The 23,527-nt window shown below is 39.4% G+C and overlaps 1 protein-coding gene across 1 annotated transcript; it reads left to right on the top strand.

The window, feature by feature from the left end:
- Positions 1–3,590: 3,590 nt before the first annotated feature.
- On the top strand, positions 3,591–17,809 carry LOC143022711 (chitinase-3-like protein 2). The gene is made up of 8 exons (XM_076181043.1): positions 3,591–3,949; positions 5,862–6,100; positions 6,995–7,122; positions 7,292–7,445; positions 9,639–9,730; positions 14,116–14,331; positions 14,491–14,692; positions 14,822–17,809. Exons 1-8 carry the CDS (start codon positions 3,694–3,696, stop codon positions 14,960–14,962), a joined length of 1,428 nt encoding a protein of 475 aa, XP_076037158.1. The 5' UTR covers positions 3,591–3,693; the 3' UTR covers positions 14,963–17,809.
- Positions 17,810–23,527: the final 5,718 nt, after the last annotated feature.

Here is a 23,527-nt window from a genome sequence, read left to right on the forward strand (position 1 = left end):
TAATTATTTGTCATATAAATTGTAATGCGAAAGTTGAGTGAATGGGATATAGATCTTTATTACTATCAAATTTGAAGTTGTCATGTAACTGAAAGTGTGTAAATGTAAAATTCTGTATGCAAATGATTAATTGAAATAATTAGATAAATAAAAGTTAGCAACTGTTTGGATAGGATCCCGAGTGCTTTGTCACGCAGCACTAATCAGATCATTGTGCGAGGTCGTCCTGTACGCATCAGTGCATTTCCGTGACTGTGGTGAAGAGTGGAAAGACGAAGTGTACCTTACTCGTACAATATATTAACTTTTGACGTGCAGCGTTTTACTTCACCTTATTGTTAACCGAAAAACAATAAATGGTGGCAGCGGTGGGATAGCCATTTATTGTTTTTCGGTTAACAATAAGGTGAAGTAAAACGCTGCACGTCAAAAGTTAATATATTGTACGAGTAAGGTACACTTCGTCTTTCCACTCTTCACCACAGTCACGGAAATGCACTGATGCGTACAGGACGACCTCGCACAATGATCTCATTAGTGCTGCGTGACAAAGCACTCGGGATCCTATCCAAAACAGTTGCTAACTTTTATTTATCTAATTATTTCAATTAATCATTTGCATACAGAATTTTACATTTACACACTTTCAGTTACATGACAACTTCAAATTTGATAGTAATAAAGATCTATATCCCATTCACTCAACTTTCGCATTACAATTTATATGACAAATAATTAACAGGTACAACGACTTCTAGAACTCTGGAACTCACGCTAAAGCACGCACGCACGCACACACGTACACAGAAACTACGCATTTATCTAATTCTACACGTAGTTTAATTTCTAACCAATACATGCATACAATAGATAGGTGTCTCTGGAAGCGTACTCTTGCTACTCTGTCGTTAGGATTCTGCCTTGGATCCCCTTAGCAGACAGGGATGCAAGAACATCAGGAGCCCTTGCTAGCTCAAATGCTTTTTCCAGATCCAGAAACACCACAATTGCAGGCTGACTACTGACCAATCCAAGAAGGGTTGCCACACAGTCAGTTGCTGACACTACTTTTATAAAACCATACATATTGTGATGGAAGGGTTCTATCCACCACAGGAAGCGAACGAGGACCATCCGCTCAGCAGTCTACCCAATACAGGACGTGAGATATATGGGCCTGTAGCTGTGTGGGTATCCGGGATCAGGATCGGCACGGCATTCGCTTTTTTCCACTCCGCAGGGAGACGCCCCGTCTTCCAGGAGACATTGATGGGTGCCAGTTCTGCCAGCTCTCCCCAGCTGGCCCCAGTTGCCTCAGGAAGGAGTGAGGTATCCCGTCACTACCCAGAGCAGTAGCCTTGATCGTCTTGCGAGCCCGTCGAAGTTCCTCGATTGTAAGAGGACAGTCCGTTGAGGCGGACGTGGCTCGGACCGTTTACCGTTTACCAACCAGTTTAATATAACATTACAATCATGTAAAGACATACACGCACATATATACTGTACATACAAAAATACATACATACATTCATAAACACACATGCATACATATATACACACATGCATACATATATACACACATATACATATACCAAAGTTTCCCTTACAAGGGAGGTAGCAAAAGAAAAAAAAAAAAAAAAAAAAAAAAACACTCCCACCCATTCCATCCCCAACATACTCCACTTCCATCCACCCACTTTCCTCCCTCTTATCTTAGCACCTCCTGGTTACATCTTGCCCACTGCCCTGGGTTGCCAATTTAATATATGTATATACCACTGAATTAAACTACGGTTCGACGGCGCAGTGGTAGCGTTCGTAGCCGTCACTTCAGCGATCCGATTTTTAATTCCTCCCAGAGCTGAAATAATTTAAATATCGCTGCGATGCAAGCCGTTACCCCAACTCTCGTGGCCGGGGAGTTGGGTGTGTGTGTGTATGTGCGTGTAAGATCACAAGATTACCCAAAGATCGATTATATATGAACTCTCATCCGGGAGGGTAATAGCTATCGATCACGAGACCAACACGTCTTCCAAGACCTTAGTGAATCACACATATGTACATATATACATACGTACAAAATACTTATATACATACATGATTTTAAGTCCAACACGTGATCCATGACCGTGGTGAATTACATATGCAGAATAGCAAATGTGTCTAACCCTTTAAGCTCAACTCCCCCATTCCTTTCCTTGGCGTTCTTGCTGTTCTGTATATGTACTATTGGAGCTTTGTCCTATTCTGTCACTTTTCGATTTAGTGTAAATGTCTCTATATGGAAAACAAGGGATAAGAATTTCTAGATATGGAGATACCAGAGGATTCAATCAATTCTTGAAATTGTGTTTTGAATGTCGAATATGTAACCAAGATATTTTTTCAACCATGAGCTCGTGATTCCATACGTGTAACGAATTTAAAAATAAATGCTACAAATAAGTTGACAAGTTCTCTAGAATAAATTCTGAGAATATGAACACTCCTTCATAGCAAGAGAATTTGGTGCAATTAAAACAACTTAAAAATAAGTAGGTAAAAGACGCCTTGAAAATGTCGATTTCACAAGTTATATGTAGGCTTACAAATATGCTCGAAAAGTGATGACACAACCTTTTCGTAACATTTAGACTACAAACATGTGAAATTCTCCATCTCTCTTTTATCTCCCATACTGTACATTGGCTACATAAAATTTATGCATTAAACATTTTAGTAACTTTGGTGACATTCTGTGACCAGTCACAGAAAATTAGTTTATGATTGAACAATAATATACTTCCATTTAAATACGAATATTGATCAGTGATCACTTTTAACTCTTATTATCCGATAAATCTTCAACCCCTCTTAAATCCCGTCTGAGGAAGAGAGCGGGGGTGGAAAGGGAGCTAACAGATAGGATTGATAAAATAATACTGGGATGACTTGAACACACGGAAAAAACGAGAGAAGAAAAACTAACAAAAGAAGTGTGAAAGACAGAGGTGGGTAGAATGAACTTCAAGGAAAGACCGAGAATGGGATGGATGGGGATGAAGTGGGTAAATGAAGAAAGTCTGTTGAGCAGGTAAGGGTATGGCAGGGGATAGGTGTGAGTGGAGAATGGTGAAACGATAATTTGATGTAACCCGATGGGATTTCTCATCTCTCATGTCTACTACTAACGAGACGATGAAGGAGGGTCACCATGATAATGAAATGACGGAAGTAAGAATGTTTCAGCTGTAGAATACAGTGTCTTGCTGCATTGCTTCTGACCCAGGCAATGGGTGGGGGGGGGGGGCAGGGATGGCCCCTCATTCACAAGAAACAAAAATATTTTTAAAGGGGAAAGAAATGGATGAGGGGGAAGAAGCCTTATGGTATACAGGAAGATGACCACCTTTATGACCAATTCCGGCACTATATTGTTCTCATGGATAGAAGTGTAGCATTGAAATATTTTTTCAGTAACACCAATGAAATGTAGTTATTCCTATGAATATGTGTGTACATCGATATACATACATACATACACTTACTTATATTGTCCTTTTCGTGGACATTCTATCCTATTCCCAAGTCCAACGTCTGGCATCTCTAATCAACAGTACGTAGCTTACTACGTAAACAAAACACACGTGTTGCATGACAACTAAGAGAAGTTCCAAACACGAAGCTGAGTTTGTGATGTGAAAACCAAAGATGACGGAAACTAAGAAACCCTTTACCACTGCTGGAGATCAGGAGGAAGAAAGATGCCTTGTAGATGAAGAATATTATGCATATGTTGGCCCAGGATCATCCTTGAAGTTGTTCATGGAAGGCGTTAGAATTATGTTATTAATTGTGGTTGTTTTCGCAGTTCTTGGTGTGATGACTTTACCAAGGGGGACGTTTAATGTCTCCAGACACCATGGATTTTCTCCCACATTCAAAGAATTCCACGATGAAAGAAGAGGTAAGAGATATGACAGAAAGTGGATATAAGCAGTGGTTACCAGTGATAGCCATGACGTATATGATTTCAACTTTTCACCACGTCACGATTTTGCCCTTTGACTTTGTGGTTAGGGCATGTATTAATAGACAACAAATATAAAACCAAATCCATTAGTAGGACATTTTCTCCTGTGCAATTGTGCAATTTTATGAGTGTTCAGATTTATTTTATGAATATATGTATTCAACTGGGGAAGAAAAAATACCAGTCAGTTCCCCCTGAGAGCCATTGCTGCCAGAAATATGTCCAAGGATAGAAAAAATTGCATGAAAGACATACAGCATCATGAAGAAAGAAGTTGTTTCCTCTGGAGTAGGGTTAATGTGAGTAGGATTGGGTTGGATTGAAATTAAGTTAGGTATAAACTGGATCGGCAGTTGATTATTATCTATCATGGAATTGATACCTTTTCCAACCATTCAGAATCAGTTCTGGAAGAACAGACAAGTGACAAAAAAGGTTCTCATTATTTTAAATAGACATCAAGTACCTTTAGTTTTGATATGAATTTCCATGATTTATGTTTTTTGTTGAATTTTTATATTGCTGCATTGAGGCCAAAAGCATGAAATAGGGGTACTTGTGAAATTTCATTTCACCTGCTTGCACAGCAATTTGTATATCATTTGCATCTATATATCGACAACGACAACAACTTTTCTTAGTAACATTTCGTACGGAAATTGATGTTAAAGGATGGTGAAAAAATAATTTCCGCAACCTTCCTACTACCTGCCATTTCGTCTCACCTGCTTGCACAACAACTTGTATATTTTTTGGATCTATACTACAACAACTCCAACAACTTTTTTTAGTTATGTTTTTTCCCGCTAATTAGTATTAAGGGGTGGTGAAAAAATAATTCCCACTACCCAGCACCGAAGCGGTGTCATTGTCTAGTCCAGTCTGCAAGATGTATTGCTATCCCTGAACTCATTTTTAGGTTAGGTTAGAATTGGGAGAATAATATATGTTTCACAATAGAATAGTGGTATGATGCTCTCAACAAAAATGGTGCTTTGGTACATTATAGCGGAAAGATTGTTGGAATTATTTTTTTACCATCCCTTATTATTAATTTCCACAAGAAATGTTATTAAGAAAAGTAGTTGTAATATAGATGCAAAAAATGTACAAATTGCTGTGTGAGCAGGTGAGATGAAACTTGAACAAATTCTGAAATATGGATTGCAAACATGTACAACATAGTGTTGATATGCACAGCATTCTAACAAGCTATAGCCATTGTATCTTGAGAACACAAGATGGAAAATGTTGTGCATGTTGACACTGTTGTATATTTATATTTCCTGTTTCATACCACTACAAGCCAACACTGCAGGCAACTATTGTAGATTACAACAAATTCATGATTAAGTATAGATTCTTTAAACTAGTTTCAGCATGATAGTCACATTGAAAGCTGCTGGACAACATAAATTTCATTTTGAAAATCTGTGTTAGTAATATTTTCAAAATTAACCAGTTTTTATTGTCATAATGGTTTTGGCATAATATGTACAAAAATATGGAAAATTTATAGATCTAATACAGCTGAAAATATTAGTCAGTTGATCTGATTGATTACTATTACTTATTGGTTAAGTAATATGTTAAGGCTTGTTGTTGATTACTAATTGTAATCAAGAGGCATGTAGACTAAGCATTCTAAAACATAATGTTATGATGATGGCTGTCAATATGAATATTGTCATGAACAACAAGCACTAATGTCTTGACTTAGGGAATTTAAGGTATCGTGGAGTTAATGAATTGTGGAACTTCAGATATGTAGCATTTGCAAACCCAGTGCACATGGTTCTTTGAAGTATTTGTCTTTTTGTAAGTTAGATATTCCTTTTCTTTTCAGTGTTCCATCATGATTTGACATATTGGGTAAAGAAAATTAGCATTAGTACTGTAATCCAGAAACCCAACATAGATGTGAATCCTGCAATCAAAAGAGTCTGCTATTATGCCATTCCTACTGGGGATACTGGAGGGTTGCTGCCAGAAGACATAGATGTTTCTTTGTGCACACACATTATGCTTGCATTTGCCTATGTTGGCAACTCTACTATTCATATGTCAAACCCAGGAGATGCTGAGGTAAGAGTACTTGGGAAACTATTGTGGACTGCATAGTTAAGAAGATATTTGGTGATTTACTGGATCTTGTAATTTATTATCAAGCCCCATTGTGGACCAAATCTACAAGATTACTAGCAGAATTCATGTATGAATGTGTCACATGGGGTAGATATAATCAATTCTTCCACCCATCCACCCCTATAAATGAAGGAGTGTGTGTTATTAATATCTCAAAAACTTATTCCATGTATGGAGTATTGGCTGCATAAGTTCTATGTAGTCAGTGTTTTAGAGACTTTCAACACACCCATATAGACCAGTCATGCAGCATTCTTTTATGATTGGAAACTAAACTCTTTTTAAAGAAGAATGGAGATAACTTTTAACTTCTATTAACCCTCCTTTCTATAATTTTATAGTTACTTTGTAAGGAATCTCAATATCTGTCATACTGAATGAGTATTAGAATGGATGATGGGTTCCTTCTTGTGGTAGTTTTACAAGATGGATATTAGAAAGAATCATCTCCATGTTGCTTGTTTTTAGACCTCGTCACACCCTTACCTCCGTTTAGTCTCCTGACTGGGACCAATATCTCTCAATATAATTTTTTCTTATATGGAAACCTAACACTTGGCAACTCCTCCCCACCTTCTCCCAGCCAATAAAATAAAAACAGACCTACATTAATACAACACAGATAACAGTACTACATTTTTTGCAAAAAATCAATAGGAGGGCCATTGATTATTACTATGGGGCTGCACTGAGACCTGAAGCAACAATTATTGATATTATGAAACAAGTAGCAGCAGTGTGTGTATTTGTAGGGGTAGATGAGTTTTAGTACTGTACAGATATATCCAGGAAATAGCTTCTATCTCAGTTGATTGTGACCATAACCCTTTTCAGATCTTTAAGAGGGTTGTGAACCTGAAGAAGAAGGCTCCCAATCTGAAGGTTCTGCTGTCAATAGGAGGAGCAGATGGAGATTGCAAAAGTTTCTCAGACCTCGTAAAAAGTCCCAAAGAAATAGCAATGTTGGTTTTATACTATTATTTTCATCATATGACAGTATGCTTTTATTATGTACTGTTTGCAGTTAGTATAGTCAGTGTTGTTATAATAAAGCAATCCTATGTGTTCAGATGATGGTACATTCCCCAAATAGCACTTCATTAAACTGATTTTGTAAGTTTTACATTGCAGATTTGCATATAATGCTCACAAGTTTCTTATTAAATATGGACTAGATGGCTTAGATTTGGATTGGGAATTTCCTGGATGGCCCATATCAGAGAAAAATGAGGAAGAAAAGTTTTTATTTACAAAACTCTGCATTCAACTGAATAATGCCCTCAAAGTAAGTGTACCAATCAGATGATTTTATAGCTGTAGGATGTTGTTAGCCATTGGGAGTGGGTGGGGCTTGGGGGGAATAGGGAGTGGCTATATGTTAATGATATTTTGATGTAGCCTGAAGGGATTTTTCCCTATCGTCACTTTTTCTGCATGAGGGCATGGAGAAGGAGGGGTGTCACTGGTTAAGTGCAGCACCCTTGCTGTGTATATGCTGTGTCTTGCTGTATTGCTTCTCACCCAGGGCAGTGGGCAGGATACAGGGATGACCTGTCATCCATAAGGAGCTAAGATAAGAGGGGGATAAGGGTGAAGAATGGGAATGGGTATATGCCTTTTGACTTGGCTTCCCCTCCTATAAGTGGGAAAAACCTTTTGGTGTATAGATAGATACATACATACATACATATACCAAAGGTTTTTTCCCCTTCACGGGGGATAGATAATGTTGTTAACTCCTTCAATATGATGACGCCTACGTAGGCGTCATGAGGAGCAAGTGGGTATGTAGTTGTACCTGCGAGACCCCCATACTCTGTAAATTGGCTTCATCATATTTTCTATGGTTATCAAAATTCACGGGTGAAAGAGAACGAGCAATACAGCGGTAGCTTTATTTTTTATAATGCGAGTATTATGATGCAACATCGCACGTCTGGCAGCTAATGCTGCCCGCGAGATTTTGGCCCGGAGTGAAGGGGTTAAAGATGACTAATAGGGGTAGAGCAAATGGACAGGGTATCTTCATTCTGTATTTTCTTGTAGTGATTGGTCAAGACATGCTGTAAAGAATGAGTGAAGAAAGATTAGCAAAAAGAAAAATTAATGTGGAAAGCACCAAGAATGAGGTGGAAGGATGGATGGGGTTGGAGGGGTCACTGGATGCAAGAGGAATGTCTTTTGAGCAGGAAAGGGAGAGGGCAAAAGATAGGTGTGAGTGGAAAGTGGTTGTAGATAGATCAAGAATTTATGTAGCCTGAAGAGATTTCTTCTCATCTGCCCTGTATGTATGAAGCGGCCTTGCTGTGGATGTGCTGTATCTCGCGACACTGCTTCTGACCTAGGGCAGTGGACAAGGTGCAGGGATGACCCGTCATCCAGGAGGTGCTCAGATAAAAGGGAGGGTGGAGGGGTGTGGAGTGTATTCAGGGATGGAATGGGTGGAAATGATTTTATGCCTTTTCCTTTTTGGGTACCTCCCTTGTAAGGGGGAAAAAGCCTTGGTATATGTATGTATGTATGCCCTGTATGTGTCTTGGGTGGTTGACGTGGGATTGCCTTGTAATGGAACAGTGAGAATATGTTGGAAGGTTGGTTTGATACTTCCAAACACGTTGGTGGTTCTCTTCTTTATTGAGGTCTGCCTAGTTCTGCCTACAAAACATCGCTGGCAGGTCCGAAGAAGACTTCGGGAGATGCCAGATTTTCCTAGCTAATTTAATCTAATTACAAAAATGGGCGTGCCCACAAGAAGGCAGCCAATTATATGGTTATCGTTATCAAAAATGGGCGTGCCCCCCGAGAAGGGTAGCCAATAGAATGTCTTGAGGTGCAAGAGGGGGCCAGAGCCGTAGGTGTGAACTCTGACCCTGGATTGAGCGCAAAGTCGTGTTGTTTGGGTGATTTGACAGATGAATGTAGGGGAGGTCACTTCATGACCTCTGATAGCGCAGCTTAGGTCCACGCGGTGAATGGGCCGTTCTTCGATGGGCCTCTCGTAATGAAAGGCCTCTCTTCTTGGAAGTGGAGGTAAGCGCAGCTGTCATCTGCCGCTGTGGTCCACGCGATGAATGGGCCGTTCTTCGATGGGGCCTCGCGTGAAAGAAATCGTCCGCCGCCTCGCGGGGGAAAGAAATCATCTGCCGCCTCACAAATAAACCAATTTTGGTTGTTGGGCCTTGCTGTGGAGGACAAGGGTAGCCCTTCATATGTGAGGAGCTAAGATGGAAGGGTTAGTGAATGGGCTTTTGGATGGGTGTGGGATGGTTGTAGGGTGGGTTTATGCTTTGACTCACTCACCTGCCCTACAGTGGTTAAAGGGTTGTTTTGTTATATGTATATACAACAAGGTAAGTACATAAGGAAATCACATCATTGTAACAGTCAAATTTATGAATTTAGGAGTGGTAACAGGACTTTTTAGTGGGCAGTGTACCTGGTGATCTGAATGAAAAGAAATTATATTCTTTCCTTATAGTTGGCATCCCACCCTCCGCTGCTGCTTACTGCTGCTGTTAGTGCATCTAAAGCTATTATTGACAGAGCTTATGAATTACCCAAGGTTAGCAAGTAAGTATTCACGTTTGTGCTTGGTGTTTTACTTTGTTTTGTGTGGTGCTATATCCTTGTGATTGAGTTATGAGATTGTGATTAGAGGAGACAGGAAAGAACAAATTCATATGTGATATAAAGTGCTTTTTCAAATAGTGATTTAAGGATTAGATACAGCTACCTCCCTTATATGGGGAAAGAGGCCCTTAGTGTACAGATAGAATAGGATTAGATATGCCTTGACGTTTTTTTTTTTTTTATAGGAATATACCCTTTAGGGCTACAGAGAGCAGGGTGCCTATTCCCACTCCCATGTGAAAGGAAAAGGATGAGTGAAGGTTGAGGTAAATTGTAGGTTGAGAGAAGCAAGTAAATTCCATGGAGGGTTAAAAAGTGTATTTAGAAATAGGCATTTGGGAATGGATGCAAAGAGGAGTATTTACCTTGTTGCGTTATACGGGAAGAGAGCTAAGCTCGTAGTGTCCCGTCTTTGTGTCTTTCGGCATCTAGTTTGTTCTTTAATTCTTGTATAGTTTTTGCACACACTATTGTCTCATCCAATTTGTTCCAGGCATCTAACACTCTGTGTGGGAAACTATTCTTTTTCAGATCTCTTCTATAACTATCCTGTTTGAGTTTCTTTTCATGTCCTCTTGTTTTTCTCTTATCCCACTTTAATAAATCATCTTTGTCAAGGATTTTCACCCCTTTCATAATTCTGTAAATGGCCAGTAGATCTCCTCTTTCTCTAGTTTGTTCCAGGGTCGACAGTTCCAGTTTAGACAATCTTTGTATATTAATTTGGAGAGTGTTGGTTCCATCTTTGTTGTTGCTCTTTGGATTATTTCTAATTTCTTTATATTCTTTTTTGTACTGGGTGTCCATAGTGTTGAAGCATACTCCAATCTTGGTCTTATCAGTGCGACTAATATTTTCTTTACCATTTCCTCATCCAAGTAGTCAAAGGCCACTTTCACTGATTTTAGTAAATTGAAAGTTTCTCCAACTATTTTGTTAATATGCTTGTCTAGTAACATGTCTTTGCTGATAATTACTTGTAGGTCCCTTTATGAGCTAATTTTTTTTTACTTCGTTTGTACAAATTTTTATTGCCCTGATATTCTATTTTTACTTTTTCCAAACTCTATTATACTACATTTCTTGATGTAGTGCAGAATGTCTAAAAAAAGAAGGTACAGTGATGGTGAACTGGCTGGTGGGGGTTATTTAATGTTTGCTGGAGAGAGGGTAGAGTGCCGGAGGACTGGAGGAGTGCCTGTATAGTTCCACTTTACAAAGGAAAAGGGGACAAGTGTGAGTGTAGTAGTTTCAGAAGGATTAGCTTGTTAAGTGTAGTTGGGAAGGCTTATGGGAGGATCTTGATTGAGAGGATTAGGAGAGGAACAGAGGGAGTAATTGGTGAGGAACAGTGTGGATTTAGGACAGGTAGAGGTTGCATAGATCAGATTTTTGTGGTAAGACAGATATGTGAGAAAGCTATAGGAAAAGGTGAGGATGTTTTTTGAGCTCTTATGGATCTGGAAAAGGATCATGACAGGGTAGAGAGGAAGGCACTGTGGGAGGTTTTGCAGATATACGGGATAGGAGGAAAGCTTCTAGGAGCTCTCAAGAAGAGTTCTTACGTGAGTAGTAGAGCATGTGTCAGGATTAGAAATGGAGAGAGTGAGTGGTTCGAGGTAAAGGTGGGACTTCGTCAGGGATGTGTTATGTCGCCCTGGCTGTTCAACTTATACATGGATGGGGGTGGTGCGAGAGGTAAATGCAAGGGTGGTGGGTCAGGGGTTAGAGATGTTTAAAGAAAATGGAGAAAAGTGGGAGGTGAGCCAGCTGTTGTTTGCGGATGACAATGCACTTGTAGCAGGATCAGAGGAGGGATTGAGGAAGTTGGTGACAGAGTTTGGGAGAGTGTGTGATAGAAGAAAGTTGAAGATAAATGTGGGTAAAAATAAGGTGATGAGATGTACAAGGGGTGAAAGTGGCAGCAGACTGGAAGTGATTTAAAGGAGAGCAACTGGAGAAAGTGGTTAGTTTTAGATACTTGGGTGTGAATGTGGCAGGAAAGGGTGGAGTGGAGGTGGAGGTAGAATGTAGATTGAGAGAAGCGAGTAAATGCCTTGGTGGATTAAAAAGTGTAACAAGGAATAGACATTTGGGAATGGAGGCTAAGAGGAGACTGTATGAAGGAGTGATTGTGCCAACAGCACTGTGTGGGGCAGAAACATGGAACATACGAGAGGAAGAGAGAAGGAGTTTGAATGTGTTTGAGATGAGGAGTCTGAGAAGTATGATTGGGGTTACTAGGCTGGATAGAGTGAGAAATGAGGAGGTGAGGAGGAGAACGGGGGTGGTAAGGGAGTTGGGAGATGGGGTTGATGGTTTGGACACATGGAAAGAATGAGTGAAGACTAGTAAAAGAGGTATGGAAGGCAGATGTGGAGGGAGTGAACATGAGGAGGTGACCTAGGATGAGATGGATGGGGTGAAAGGGGTTTTGGGGAAGAGGGGAATGTCTGTTGAGGAAGGACAGGAGAGGACAGAAGACAGGGGTGAATGGAGAATGGTTGTATATGGATGATGTTGTGATGCATGAGGTGGAATGGGTGGGGGGATGGGGGGTGAGGTAGTATGTGTGAGAAAAATTTGATGCAGCCCAAAGGGATTTCTCCCCGTCTTCTCCTTTTCTGCATGAGGGCTGATTTAATGAAGTGGCCTTGCTGTGGATGTGCTGTGTCTTGCGACACTGCCTCTGACCCAGGGCAGTGGACAAGATGCAGGGATGACCCATCATCCAGGAGGTGCCAAGATAAGAGAGAGGGTGGAGGGGAGTGGAGTGTATTAGGGATGGAATGGGTGGGAATGGTTTTTATGCCTTTTCTTTTTGGCTACCTCCCTTGTAAGGGGGAAAAAGCCTTTGGTATATGTATGTATTTTTTAGTAAATCATTCCTATCAAGGATTTCCATTCCTTTCATGATTCTATAGATAGTCCGTAGATCACCTCTTTCTCTTCTCGGCTCCAGTGTTGATAGTTCCAATTTGGATAATCTTTGTATGTTAATTTGGAAAGAGCTGGTGCCAACTTTGTTGTTGTTCTCTGTATTCTTTCTAATTTCCTTGTATTCTTTTTAGTACTGGGTATCCAGTGTCACTGCATATTCCAGTTTTGGTCTAATCAATGTATCTAATATTTTTTTTTAATCATTTCTTCATCTAAATAGTCAAATGCCACTTTCACTGACTTTAATAGGTTGAAGGTTTCTCCGACTATTTTGTTTATATGTTTATCCAGTGTCATGTCTTTGCTGATTATTACTCCAAGATCCCTTTCTGAGTACACTTTTTTATTTCTTCACCAATGTTGTAATTTTTTAAAATTCTGTTTTTACTTTTTCCAAACACCATTATGCTACATTTCTTAATATTGAAGTTCACTTCGCACTTTTGAGTCCATTTCCAGATTTTGTCCAGGTCTGATTGTAATGAATCACAGTCCTCTTCTGTTCTTTCTTTAGTATTTTTGTGTCATCTGTGAAGAAATCTATATAACATTCAACTCCTTCATCCATGTCATTTATGTATATATGGCAAACATGATTGGAGCCAGCACCGACCCCTGTGGGACACCACTTATCATTTCTTCCCACTTTGAGTATTTGTCTCCAATTACTACCCTCATTTTTCTCATAGTCAGGAAGTCCTCCATCCATTCTAATAATTTACCTCCGGTGCCACCTATTGATTCTAATTTTCTTATTAATTTCTTGTGTGGTACCTTATCAAATGCTTTTTGTAGGTCTAGATAGGCACAGTCTGCCCATCCATCCCTCTCTTGTTACTTGTATTACAGATTGACCTCTCATGAACGGACTAAAAGGGGGGTAACGGTGTCCGTTGATGTGAATAATCCGTTGATTTGGAGTGGTTTTTGGGTGGCATAGTGATTGCACAGCACCAAAAACGCTGAAAACACCGCAAACACGGCTAATTAACGTCCGTTAATGAGAGGTCAATCAATATATCTATTAGTGTGTGTGTGTGTGGTCAGCATTACTCATAGATTGGGCCATGTATGAACTCTTAGCACTCGTCTGGAAGAGCAATAGCTGTTTATTGTACACGTAAACATAAACACAATGAATCAAACACTCTCCTACTATATACACACCTTGCCCTGATAATAGAGGCTTCTGTGTATTCACCTGGTATGAGTAGGTGAAGGTGGGACATGCCTGCTGATAGGGCAGAAGAAGATACACATTCAGCCCTTGGTTCTCTGCAGAAGTTCACCATTGAATTTGGGGTTGTCTAGAGCACAGTGAGATAGGCTACAACTAACAGACAAGACTTTACTATTTTCTTAAAGAATCCTTTCATCCCTTCTAGGTATTTAGACTTCATATCACTGATGGGATATGATTACCACTACTTTTCAAAATTTTTGCCCTTTACTGGTTACAATGCCCCACTACACAAGCGGAATCAAGAACATGGTACCGTTAGTGAATTGAATATAGAATGGTCAGCCTCATACATGCTAGAAAAGGGTGTTCCACGAGAAAAGTTAGTGGTTGGCATTCCAACATATGGTCACTCTTGGAGGTAAGCTTTGCTTTAACTAACCAATGTGTTCCATATCGGTTAATTTTCAGATTTACCCATCAACAGTTTAAATTTGAACCTAAAATACACAGTATAATTGGATCTGCTTTTGAAGTTTGTATTATATTTCTGTTAATCACAAAACAATGATAATTTCAGGCTCATTTTTCCTGGATGGAATAAAGTAGCATCACCAGCTGTAGGTCCAGGAATTTATAATGGCAGTGTTTCATATCCAGAAATTTGCAAGTTCCTTGGAAATGGTGCTCAGAAAGTGTATGATCCTGTTAGTAAAGTTCCATATGCCTTTAAAGCTCAGGATTGGATTTCTTATGATGACTTACAGAGCACTGCAGCAAAGGTGAGTCATTATTACAGAGGTAGTATTGTTTCAAAATATAGTGAGATGTATGCCCACATTCCAATAAAACTCATGTATAGCCACTTTCCTGTGTTAATAATGATGTAAATGTGCGTTTGTCTTTTTCAGGTGGAATGGATCAAGTCAAATAATTTTAGTGGCATCATGACTTGGAACTTAAATTGTGATGATTGGCGAGGATCTTGCTCATATATCCGTTTTCCTTTGCACAAAGTTATTCGTGATGGGACAATTAGAATTGAAAACTAAATGTTCGAGAATGCAAAATTGTTACACATTCAAGATGTGCATAATTTTGTAATTTCATGGATGGGAATGGGTATATTTGCCTTTTGACTTTGGCTACCCACCAGGCAAGGGGAAGAAAGCCCGTGGTATAGAGTTCTGTTGGATATCAGGTGTTGATATTATGTAAATACAGTTGCCTCTTTTTATATGAGTTTAAATTTTGTTTTAGTGATAATGCACAAGAAATAATGGGAAAGGGAAATTTATATTTTGCACAATTTTTTGAGTTGCACAAATTGCATTGAAGAAAAATAAAGTATGTTGGCTTCATGAGCATTGTAAACTGATTACTAACTGGTGTCCCTGACCTATTTATGCATTATATTAGCTGGCACCACATGTGTTAATGAAAATATGATTTTGCACTCCCCTGTGCATGACTAACTCTTGCATTGTGAAGTGTTTATGTACTCTCTTAATAGTATTGTGTGATATTAGCATATAGTTGTCATGGCCAGTAAGCATTCTGTTAGTGGTAAAGCTGATATTTACCTAATTGTGAAATACATAATTTTGTAAATGCTCATAGGATCCCATCTATAAACAGAGTCTACATTTATCCAGCTCTGCTTTAAATTCATTTGTGTTGTCTGCCTAAATTGTTTCCTCTAATTTATTCTACAAGACACCAGTGAGAGTATGGAAAGGAGATAAAAACAGCAACAGACTTATTGGTTGTAAGTGGACTGCTTGTGAATTGAAAGGGGGTGTAAACAGTGGAAACAGAACCATTGACTTAATTTAAGTGTAGGAGGTCACGATGCTGATATGTTATATTGGGATTGGCCTTCATATATTTATCTAGGTGTTTTTCAGTGTCATTTGAATTTGTAACATGAATAGGTATTTTGTTCCAAACCTTTAAAATGCAGTGGTCCTGCAAAATAGACAGTGGAGCTTCCTGTCATCACACAGAGGACACTGAATACCTTATCTTATACTGCCCCACCCAAGCCAAATCAAGACAACACAATTTTTATGCCATGAGTGACTTGTGGGGCAGTCCAGTGGCTGTTGTCAGTCACCAGGGAGCCATAGGTCTTCTACAAGAGAGACCTAGGCACGGATTTTCTGGGTTTTGCATTTCTTTGTACATTTTCACTTTCCACTCCTGGCCTTTATCAAGGACATCCAGTAGCAGTTTACAATCCTCTTGTCATTATTTTCATGATCTTGGAAACATCAACAAGTAAGTTAATGCATCCATCCATCACATTGATATATATCAAAAACATCACAGGTGCCAGCTTCAAGTCATCCAGTACTCCAGTAATCATCTCTTCAATCTAGTATATGCTATTCTTATAAGTCTAGTGGATGGGAGTGGAGTATGTGTGGATGGAATGGGTGGGAGTGGATTTTGTGACTTTTTTGGCTACCTCCCTTGTAAGGGGGGAAAAGCCTTTAGTATATGTATGTCTATCTTCCAGGAAATCATTCATCCATTCCAGGATGCATTCTTCAACACCAACATTTTCTATCAACTTAAATCTTTTGTATGCCACCTTATCAAAGACCTTCTCAGGGTTCATTTATACACAGTCTACCTAACCCTTTTTTCCATTTAGCACATCAACTACTATCAGATAGAAGCTTAACAGTCAATTGGTTCACTACCTAAAGTCTGTTTTTGAAAGAGACTCACAACTCCCAGGTAAGTGGTAAGTCACTGGATTGACCTACAAGTAAAAAATATATATATATATATTGTATTTGGGTAAAGCTAAAGAATGGCAATGTTCAAAAAGGTGTTCAGTGTCTTCTGTGGTGATTGCATCTGGGGGAGTTTGCTTCTGTGGCCAGACCTATCGTATGGTGGAGGGATTTCTCTGTAGAGCTGTTGTCTGGAGGAGTTAGGTGGAGTGAGTTTGTTGGTAAGTTTTGGAGTGCTTGTTTTGTGATCTGAGTGTTTCTATATATTTTTTTTCTCTCCTTTTTTATGGTTGAATTGTGTGGTGCAGATGGTAGATATTGTAGATGTTTAAGTAACATGCTCCCAGTGTCTTTTTTTATGTAATGGGATGGATGAGTGGAATAAACACATTCCTGATAGCACTCTGAATATGCTACATATTGATATTAAGCTCAGTCCACACTGAGCCTCCTGCAATGCTACATAAGACAGTTGGCAGTGTCCACACTGTCTGTCAGCACTGTCACAATATCAGTATGGACCTGGCCAGGCTCACACTGACAGTGTGCACACTCAACACTGCATTCAATACTGCATACTGTCTCATGCAGTGCTTCACGAGGCTTACTGTGGATCTGGCCTTACACAGCCATGTAACACAACCCTATATCAGGAATGTGCCATTTAGGTAGGCAAAGTAGGCAGTGCTTACTCTGAGAATGAATTAATTTTCTGTACAAATAGGCTAATACAATTAGTACATAAACTTTCATAATGTCAATATCCTTTTATTATTCTGACAAATCATTTGATGACATTTTACTCCATAGAATGATGAACTGCCTACCCTGAGTTAATTACTGATGGCACGTGCCTACTCTATATAGGTATAAATTACGAGATTTTTACGATGTGTTCTCATAGAATGTCACTTGTGCATAAAAGGAGAGGTAGCTGTATCTATACTTTCTGTACATTCCATAGATGAATAGGTAAGTTGAAAAAGAGTTAAATTTGCTATCTCCAACAGATCCTACTGTGTAACTTGTGGATAATTATTTAACATCATCTACTTTGTCTGTGATTTTATTTTATATTTACATATATGTTACCGTGTGATATCCCCAACCAAAACAGTGTTATCTTGTATGCATAATACATCTGTCTGCTGTACACTCTATATCTCATTTCATCCAACCTTAATGCTTCTTGCTGTCTGATGGGTCTTAAACTTAAACCTATTAGATGACACCATGTTCACTATTTAAGAGATTTTGCAAAAGAAAATATAGCATAAAAAAATGCAAATGTCTTTCAGCATACATATACCAAGGCTTTTTCCCCCTTACAAGGGAGGTAGCCAAAAAGGAAAAGGCATTAAATCACTCCCACCCATTCCATCCCTGAATACACTCCACACCCCTCCACCCTCCCTCTTATCTTAGCACCTCCTGGATGACGGGTCATCCCTGCACCTTGTCCACTGCCCTGGGTCAGAAGCAGTGTCGCAAGACACAGCACATCCACAGCAAGGCTGCTTTATTAAATCGGTGACCCCCCCCCTCTCTGTCCCCCCATGCAAAAAAGGAGAACATGGGGAGAAATCCCTTCAGGCTGCATCAAATTTTGCTCACACATACTACCTCCCCCCTCCCATTCCACCTCATGCATCTAAATATAATGAAACAATTTGTATATGTCCATGTAGTGCAACCAAGCTATGAAATTAAAATGGATATTTCCACAAGATGAAGAATGCCAATACATCAAAACAATGTTTATGTAATTAAAATCCTGGAGTTTGTCATCAAACACTAAGAAAAAGGCATAAAAATGAATGAGTGAATAAATAAAATAAGTAAATAAATAAAGATAAGGTTACCAATGCAGTGAACCAGCAAGACCATACAAAACAAAGCCCTAATTACAATTACATATACCAACAGCTTTTTCGATTATACAAGTGAGGTAGACAAAAATCAAAGGCATAAAATCCACTCCTACCCATTCCATCCCCACATACTCCACCCCCATCCACCCTACTCCTTCCCTTCCTCTTATCTTAGCTCCTCCTGGGTGATGGGTCATCTCTGCATCTTGCCCACTGCCCTGGGTCAGAAGTAATGTAGCAAGATACAGCACATCCACAGCAAGGCTGCTTCATTTAGTTGGCAACTCCCCTCTCTGACCCCTCATGCAGAAAAAGAGAAGACAGGAAGAAATCCCTTCGGGCTGCTTCAAAATATGATTCACACTTACCCCCACCATCCCCCACCCACTCCCATGCACCACAACATCATCCATATACAACCATTCTCTACTCATCCCTATCTTCTGCCTTCTTCCTTCCTCAAGACATTCCTTACTTCCCAATGCCCCTTTTACCCCATCCATCCATCTCATCCTTGGTCGCCCGCTCATGTTCACTCCTTCCACATCTCTTTTACCAACCTTTCTTCACTCATTCTTTCCATATGTCCAAACCATCCCAATACTCTTTCATCAACCCTATCTCCCAACTCCCTTTCCACCCTTGCTCTCCTCCTCACCTCATTTCTAATTCTATCCAACTTAGTAACCCCTACCATACTTCTTACACATTTCATCTCAAACACATTCAAACTCCTCTCTTCCTCTCTTATGTTCCATGTTTTTGCCCCATACAGTACTGTTGGAACAATCACTCCTTCATACAATCTCCTCTTAGCATCCATCCCCAAATACAGCACACCCACTATCTACGTAGCAAAACCCCCATATATGCCAAGAAACATCAAAACAACACCCAGTTACCTCTATCACACACAAATACTCTCTTCCTCCACAACCACCAGGCACCAGCCTCCAGAAGCATATCCATAATATCATTCACTGCTCCATCAACAAACTGAAAGACAATATATTGCGGCATGCCAGACCCCTTAATATCCGTCCCTCTGAATCCTCTCTCTTCTGAAAGGACAGAGTCCACCTAGCCAGACTATGGTGCGACCCCTATCCAGCCTTTCTAAGCTACCAGAAGAGGCTGGATGACCACATCACAGATAACTCTCCAGAATGTAACATTTCATCCCATACTATACAACACATTATGGAAGACTGCATTGTACACAATCACACACACCAACACAATATATGCTCTATAAAGGATTTGTGGGAAAACCCCTTTCCAGCTGTGGCATTCCTCAGGGAGATGGGACTGCTTGGCCAGACAGTCGAGGGAATGACAACAACCTACTGACCAACACTACTTTCTCAAAGGGCCTGAATCATGCTCTCTTTGCTGGGCAGGGAGCAGTCGTGATCTACACAGATTCAAGGAGTGCTATTGACATCACCTGGTCAGGGAGCAGTTGTGATCTACACAGATTCAAGAAGTGCTATTGATATCATCTGGTCAGGGAAGACAACAGATGACATCTATTTAATAAAGTCAATCCAGAATTCACTGAAATTTGCACCAGCAAGAGAGGTCTGCAAAGTTTCATTGGATCCTCAGTCATATTGGGTTTATAGGGAATGCTATTGCAGATGCTACTGCCAAGGTAGCAATAAAGTTCAGCAGGATCACACTGCCCTTGGCACCTGCGATCACACATGTCAAGGGCATCACCAACAAGAAGGCCAGATTGACAGCCAGGGTTGACCATGGCAGACATTGTGATACTTCAGACTCAGCACGGTGGTACTACCTCATCACTAGGTGCAAGGCCATCCACCTACCTCCTGGTAGAAGGATAGAATCAATCTTCCACTAGATTCACCTTGGATATTGTTGTTGATAGCAAGTGTTACATGCGGGGAGAGATAATCACAAGCACTGTAAACTCTGTGGGGCTGTGGTACAACAGCCCCTCCATCACAAGGCAACCCTCAACTTCCTGAAGGTACACACTCCCACTAGTCCTGTCTAAGGTTGAGGGGTGCCCTCATTTCCTGATCTCTGAGTACTGCCACTTCTAACAGTGGCATCATATGGACACCACCTCCTGATTTTGTGTTAAAAAAAAATCACTGCCACAACCCTTGCTATGGAAGTAATATGCCAAACCAGTGAGGCAATAATTAACAAAATTGAGAGCAAAAGAATGAGAATGAGAAGGCCATCAAGGCTGGTGTATATGTGATTTTGTAAAATGTTACGTGGCCTTTTATGAAACACACATTCTTGAACACTGATCTTTGAAACCGTGCCACCATAAAAATTTAACTGCACATATATATATATATATATATATATGTATGTGTGTGTGTGTGTGTATGTGCAGTTAAATTTTTATATTTATTCATATTGTTACTTGGAAAATAAAGCAAAATATATGTTTTATTCGTCAACAGCGTTTGTGAATTAGGTTGCACAATCTTTATTTCTCATTGAATTACTTGGTTTCATAATAAATACTATATTTTAATTCTTGCAATTCTTAATCATGCCCATATAATGAATGGCAAAGACACTTTATACCTTCTAGCGAACATAAAATTTCATCAGTTAAAATGAACTCGAGCAATGTGGTTCGTTGATCTGCACACTTAAGGCAGTCAACAGTTTCCCCTCTATGCCACATAATGATACACTTGATTATTGGGTGTGGAGTGCTGCTTCAGATCACCTACTCGAGTTTCGAGCCTTCCGAACGTGACCGAGTTCGGCGCAGTGCATGAATGATTGACTTGACGAAAGTGCCGGACTGTTTTGTCTACATCATTCGTATGACTTTAATTGTAACGCAAGAGGGATATTCCACCCGCTTAAAGCTCTGGTGTGGACTGAGTATAGTCAACGACATGTCTGAATTTGTCCAAATTTTAGCTGGTGTGTTTCATACACACATTTCGACATTAAAAAAAAAAAAAAAAAGCCCGCCTAGCCTGCCTCTTCCCAGAAGCAAGGACGATAATGTGATATTACTGCTGAATTTATTTACAACTATCATGCATTTCTCTGGTTGAAGGTGTGCGGCGCACGTTTAGCACACCCTGAATGTACGCCCCTGGAGCTATGACTATATCATTAGTACCAAGGTCTAAATATACAGGTCAGACCGTTAGAATTATTCTGCGCAGCTTCTGACGTCATTTGGCTGAGTCCATTTTCTCTTTGTGATACACTGAAGAAAACTGTGAAACGCCAAGGAAGACAGGAACTATAATATTTTATATATTATATATATATATATTATATATATTCATATATATAGACAGGAACTATAATATTTTATATATATTTATATATATATTTTATATAATATTTGTCAGAATATAACTAATTGCGTGGAGCGTTGCGAGCGAAGGCAACGTCATTTTCCAACGACGGACCAGCTTCAACTGACAGCTATAGGACCCGCTAACCCCACTGAACAGCCAGGTGACGTTCACGGGCCCGCTGCGCCAACTCCCTCGAAATTCGGTCGGAAGTGGTTAGACCTTATATTCTTAGATCTTGATTAGTACTATCCAAATTACCCGCGCGTTGCTGCGGGCACTTTAATTTTGATAGAATTTGTGGAAAAAAGTTACACGTATCAATATAACTCAATGGAAAAGGTAACACAAATAAAATGTTAAGAAAGTAAGAAAAATATATTTGAGGAGGGAGACGCCCTTTGGAAATAAAATATACTCGACCGTAAAAGAAGAATTGAACTTACCTTTAATCATCTTTGAACTCGTTACTATTACCGCCCGCAAAAAAACTAAAAAATAACCAATATTTCAACATTTGGTAAAATCATACAATCGTTTTAAATTTACATGCTCTCTCCTTACAAAGGCTATCATAGTTTATGGCAACATTGATTTCACAAATATAAATAATATGAACACATACAATGGTTTGTTTGATCATAGTAATTTTTGCCACAAAAAAAAGCTATGCGTGTTAAGGGGACACTACAGTAGTGGCGTGTTATCATACCATACCACTTTAACCTTTAACCCTAGCCAAAATATTTGTTTAATGAAATATAGTTCTCCAAGTACCTGCAGTGACAGGGTATCAGAATATATATGGTTATGGGGGTCTATCTCCAAAACCCTTGGAGTTCGTGAACAAACAGACAAACAGATTGTAAAAATATATATATATATATTTTTTTCAAATAAGTACTACCTGATACCAAACCTTTAAGGTGTCTCTTTTGCTGTTATCCCGATTCTCTGAGGCAGTAATAGTCTTGAAGTTACAATCATTGTTAAACAAATTAAGCTCTTGAGGGTATTTATTGCCCCATCTTTCTGTCCACACATAGCTAATATGTCTTGCAAATATGCCATTCTTGGAATTGACATAGAGGTTCATTTCTAGTCAATGAAATCCTTTGTGATGCAACCGATATGACCACCGTTTCCTGGAAGATTGCTGTTGTGTACATGTCAAAAAGGCACCTAGTGACCCATTCCTGCGGTGCTCTCGCCACCAGCGTGGCGCTGCTAACCAGAGTGGAACCGAGGGTGATAGTATATATATATATATATATATATATATATATATATATATATATATATATATATATATATATATATATATATATATATATATATATTAGCATGATTTCCACAATACAATATTGGGTTATAAGGGGAATTAAATATAGTTTGTTCTACGTTTATACATTATCAGTCCTTAAGCTTAATGGGTAGCATGACCGGAATTATTGATTACTTCGGAGGGTTTGTCTTACTTCAAAGTAATCCACTTGTCCATTTCCTTTTCCTGACCATATGGATAAAGATAGATCTATATACAAATAAAAGAATTCCTGTTGATATCGATCTAAATCTGACCGGAAACCGGATGTTCTTATTGTTCGCGACGGCCACAAGCTTGCCTGGTAGTTATCTCCATTTCTTTAGCGGTCACCCAGACAAAGAAAAAAGTAGCGTCGCCTCAT

Source organism: Oratosquilla oratoria, unplaced genomic scaffold, assembly GCF_046742065.1.
Source record: "Oratosquilla oratoria isolate Oo_2021 unplaced genomic scaffold, ASM4674206v1 SCAFFOLD145, whole genome shotgun sequence".
NCBI lineage: Eukaryota > Metazoa > Arthropoda > Malacostraca > Stomatopoda > Squillidae > Oratosquilla > Oratosquilla oratoria.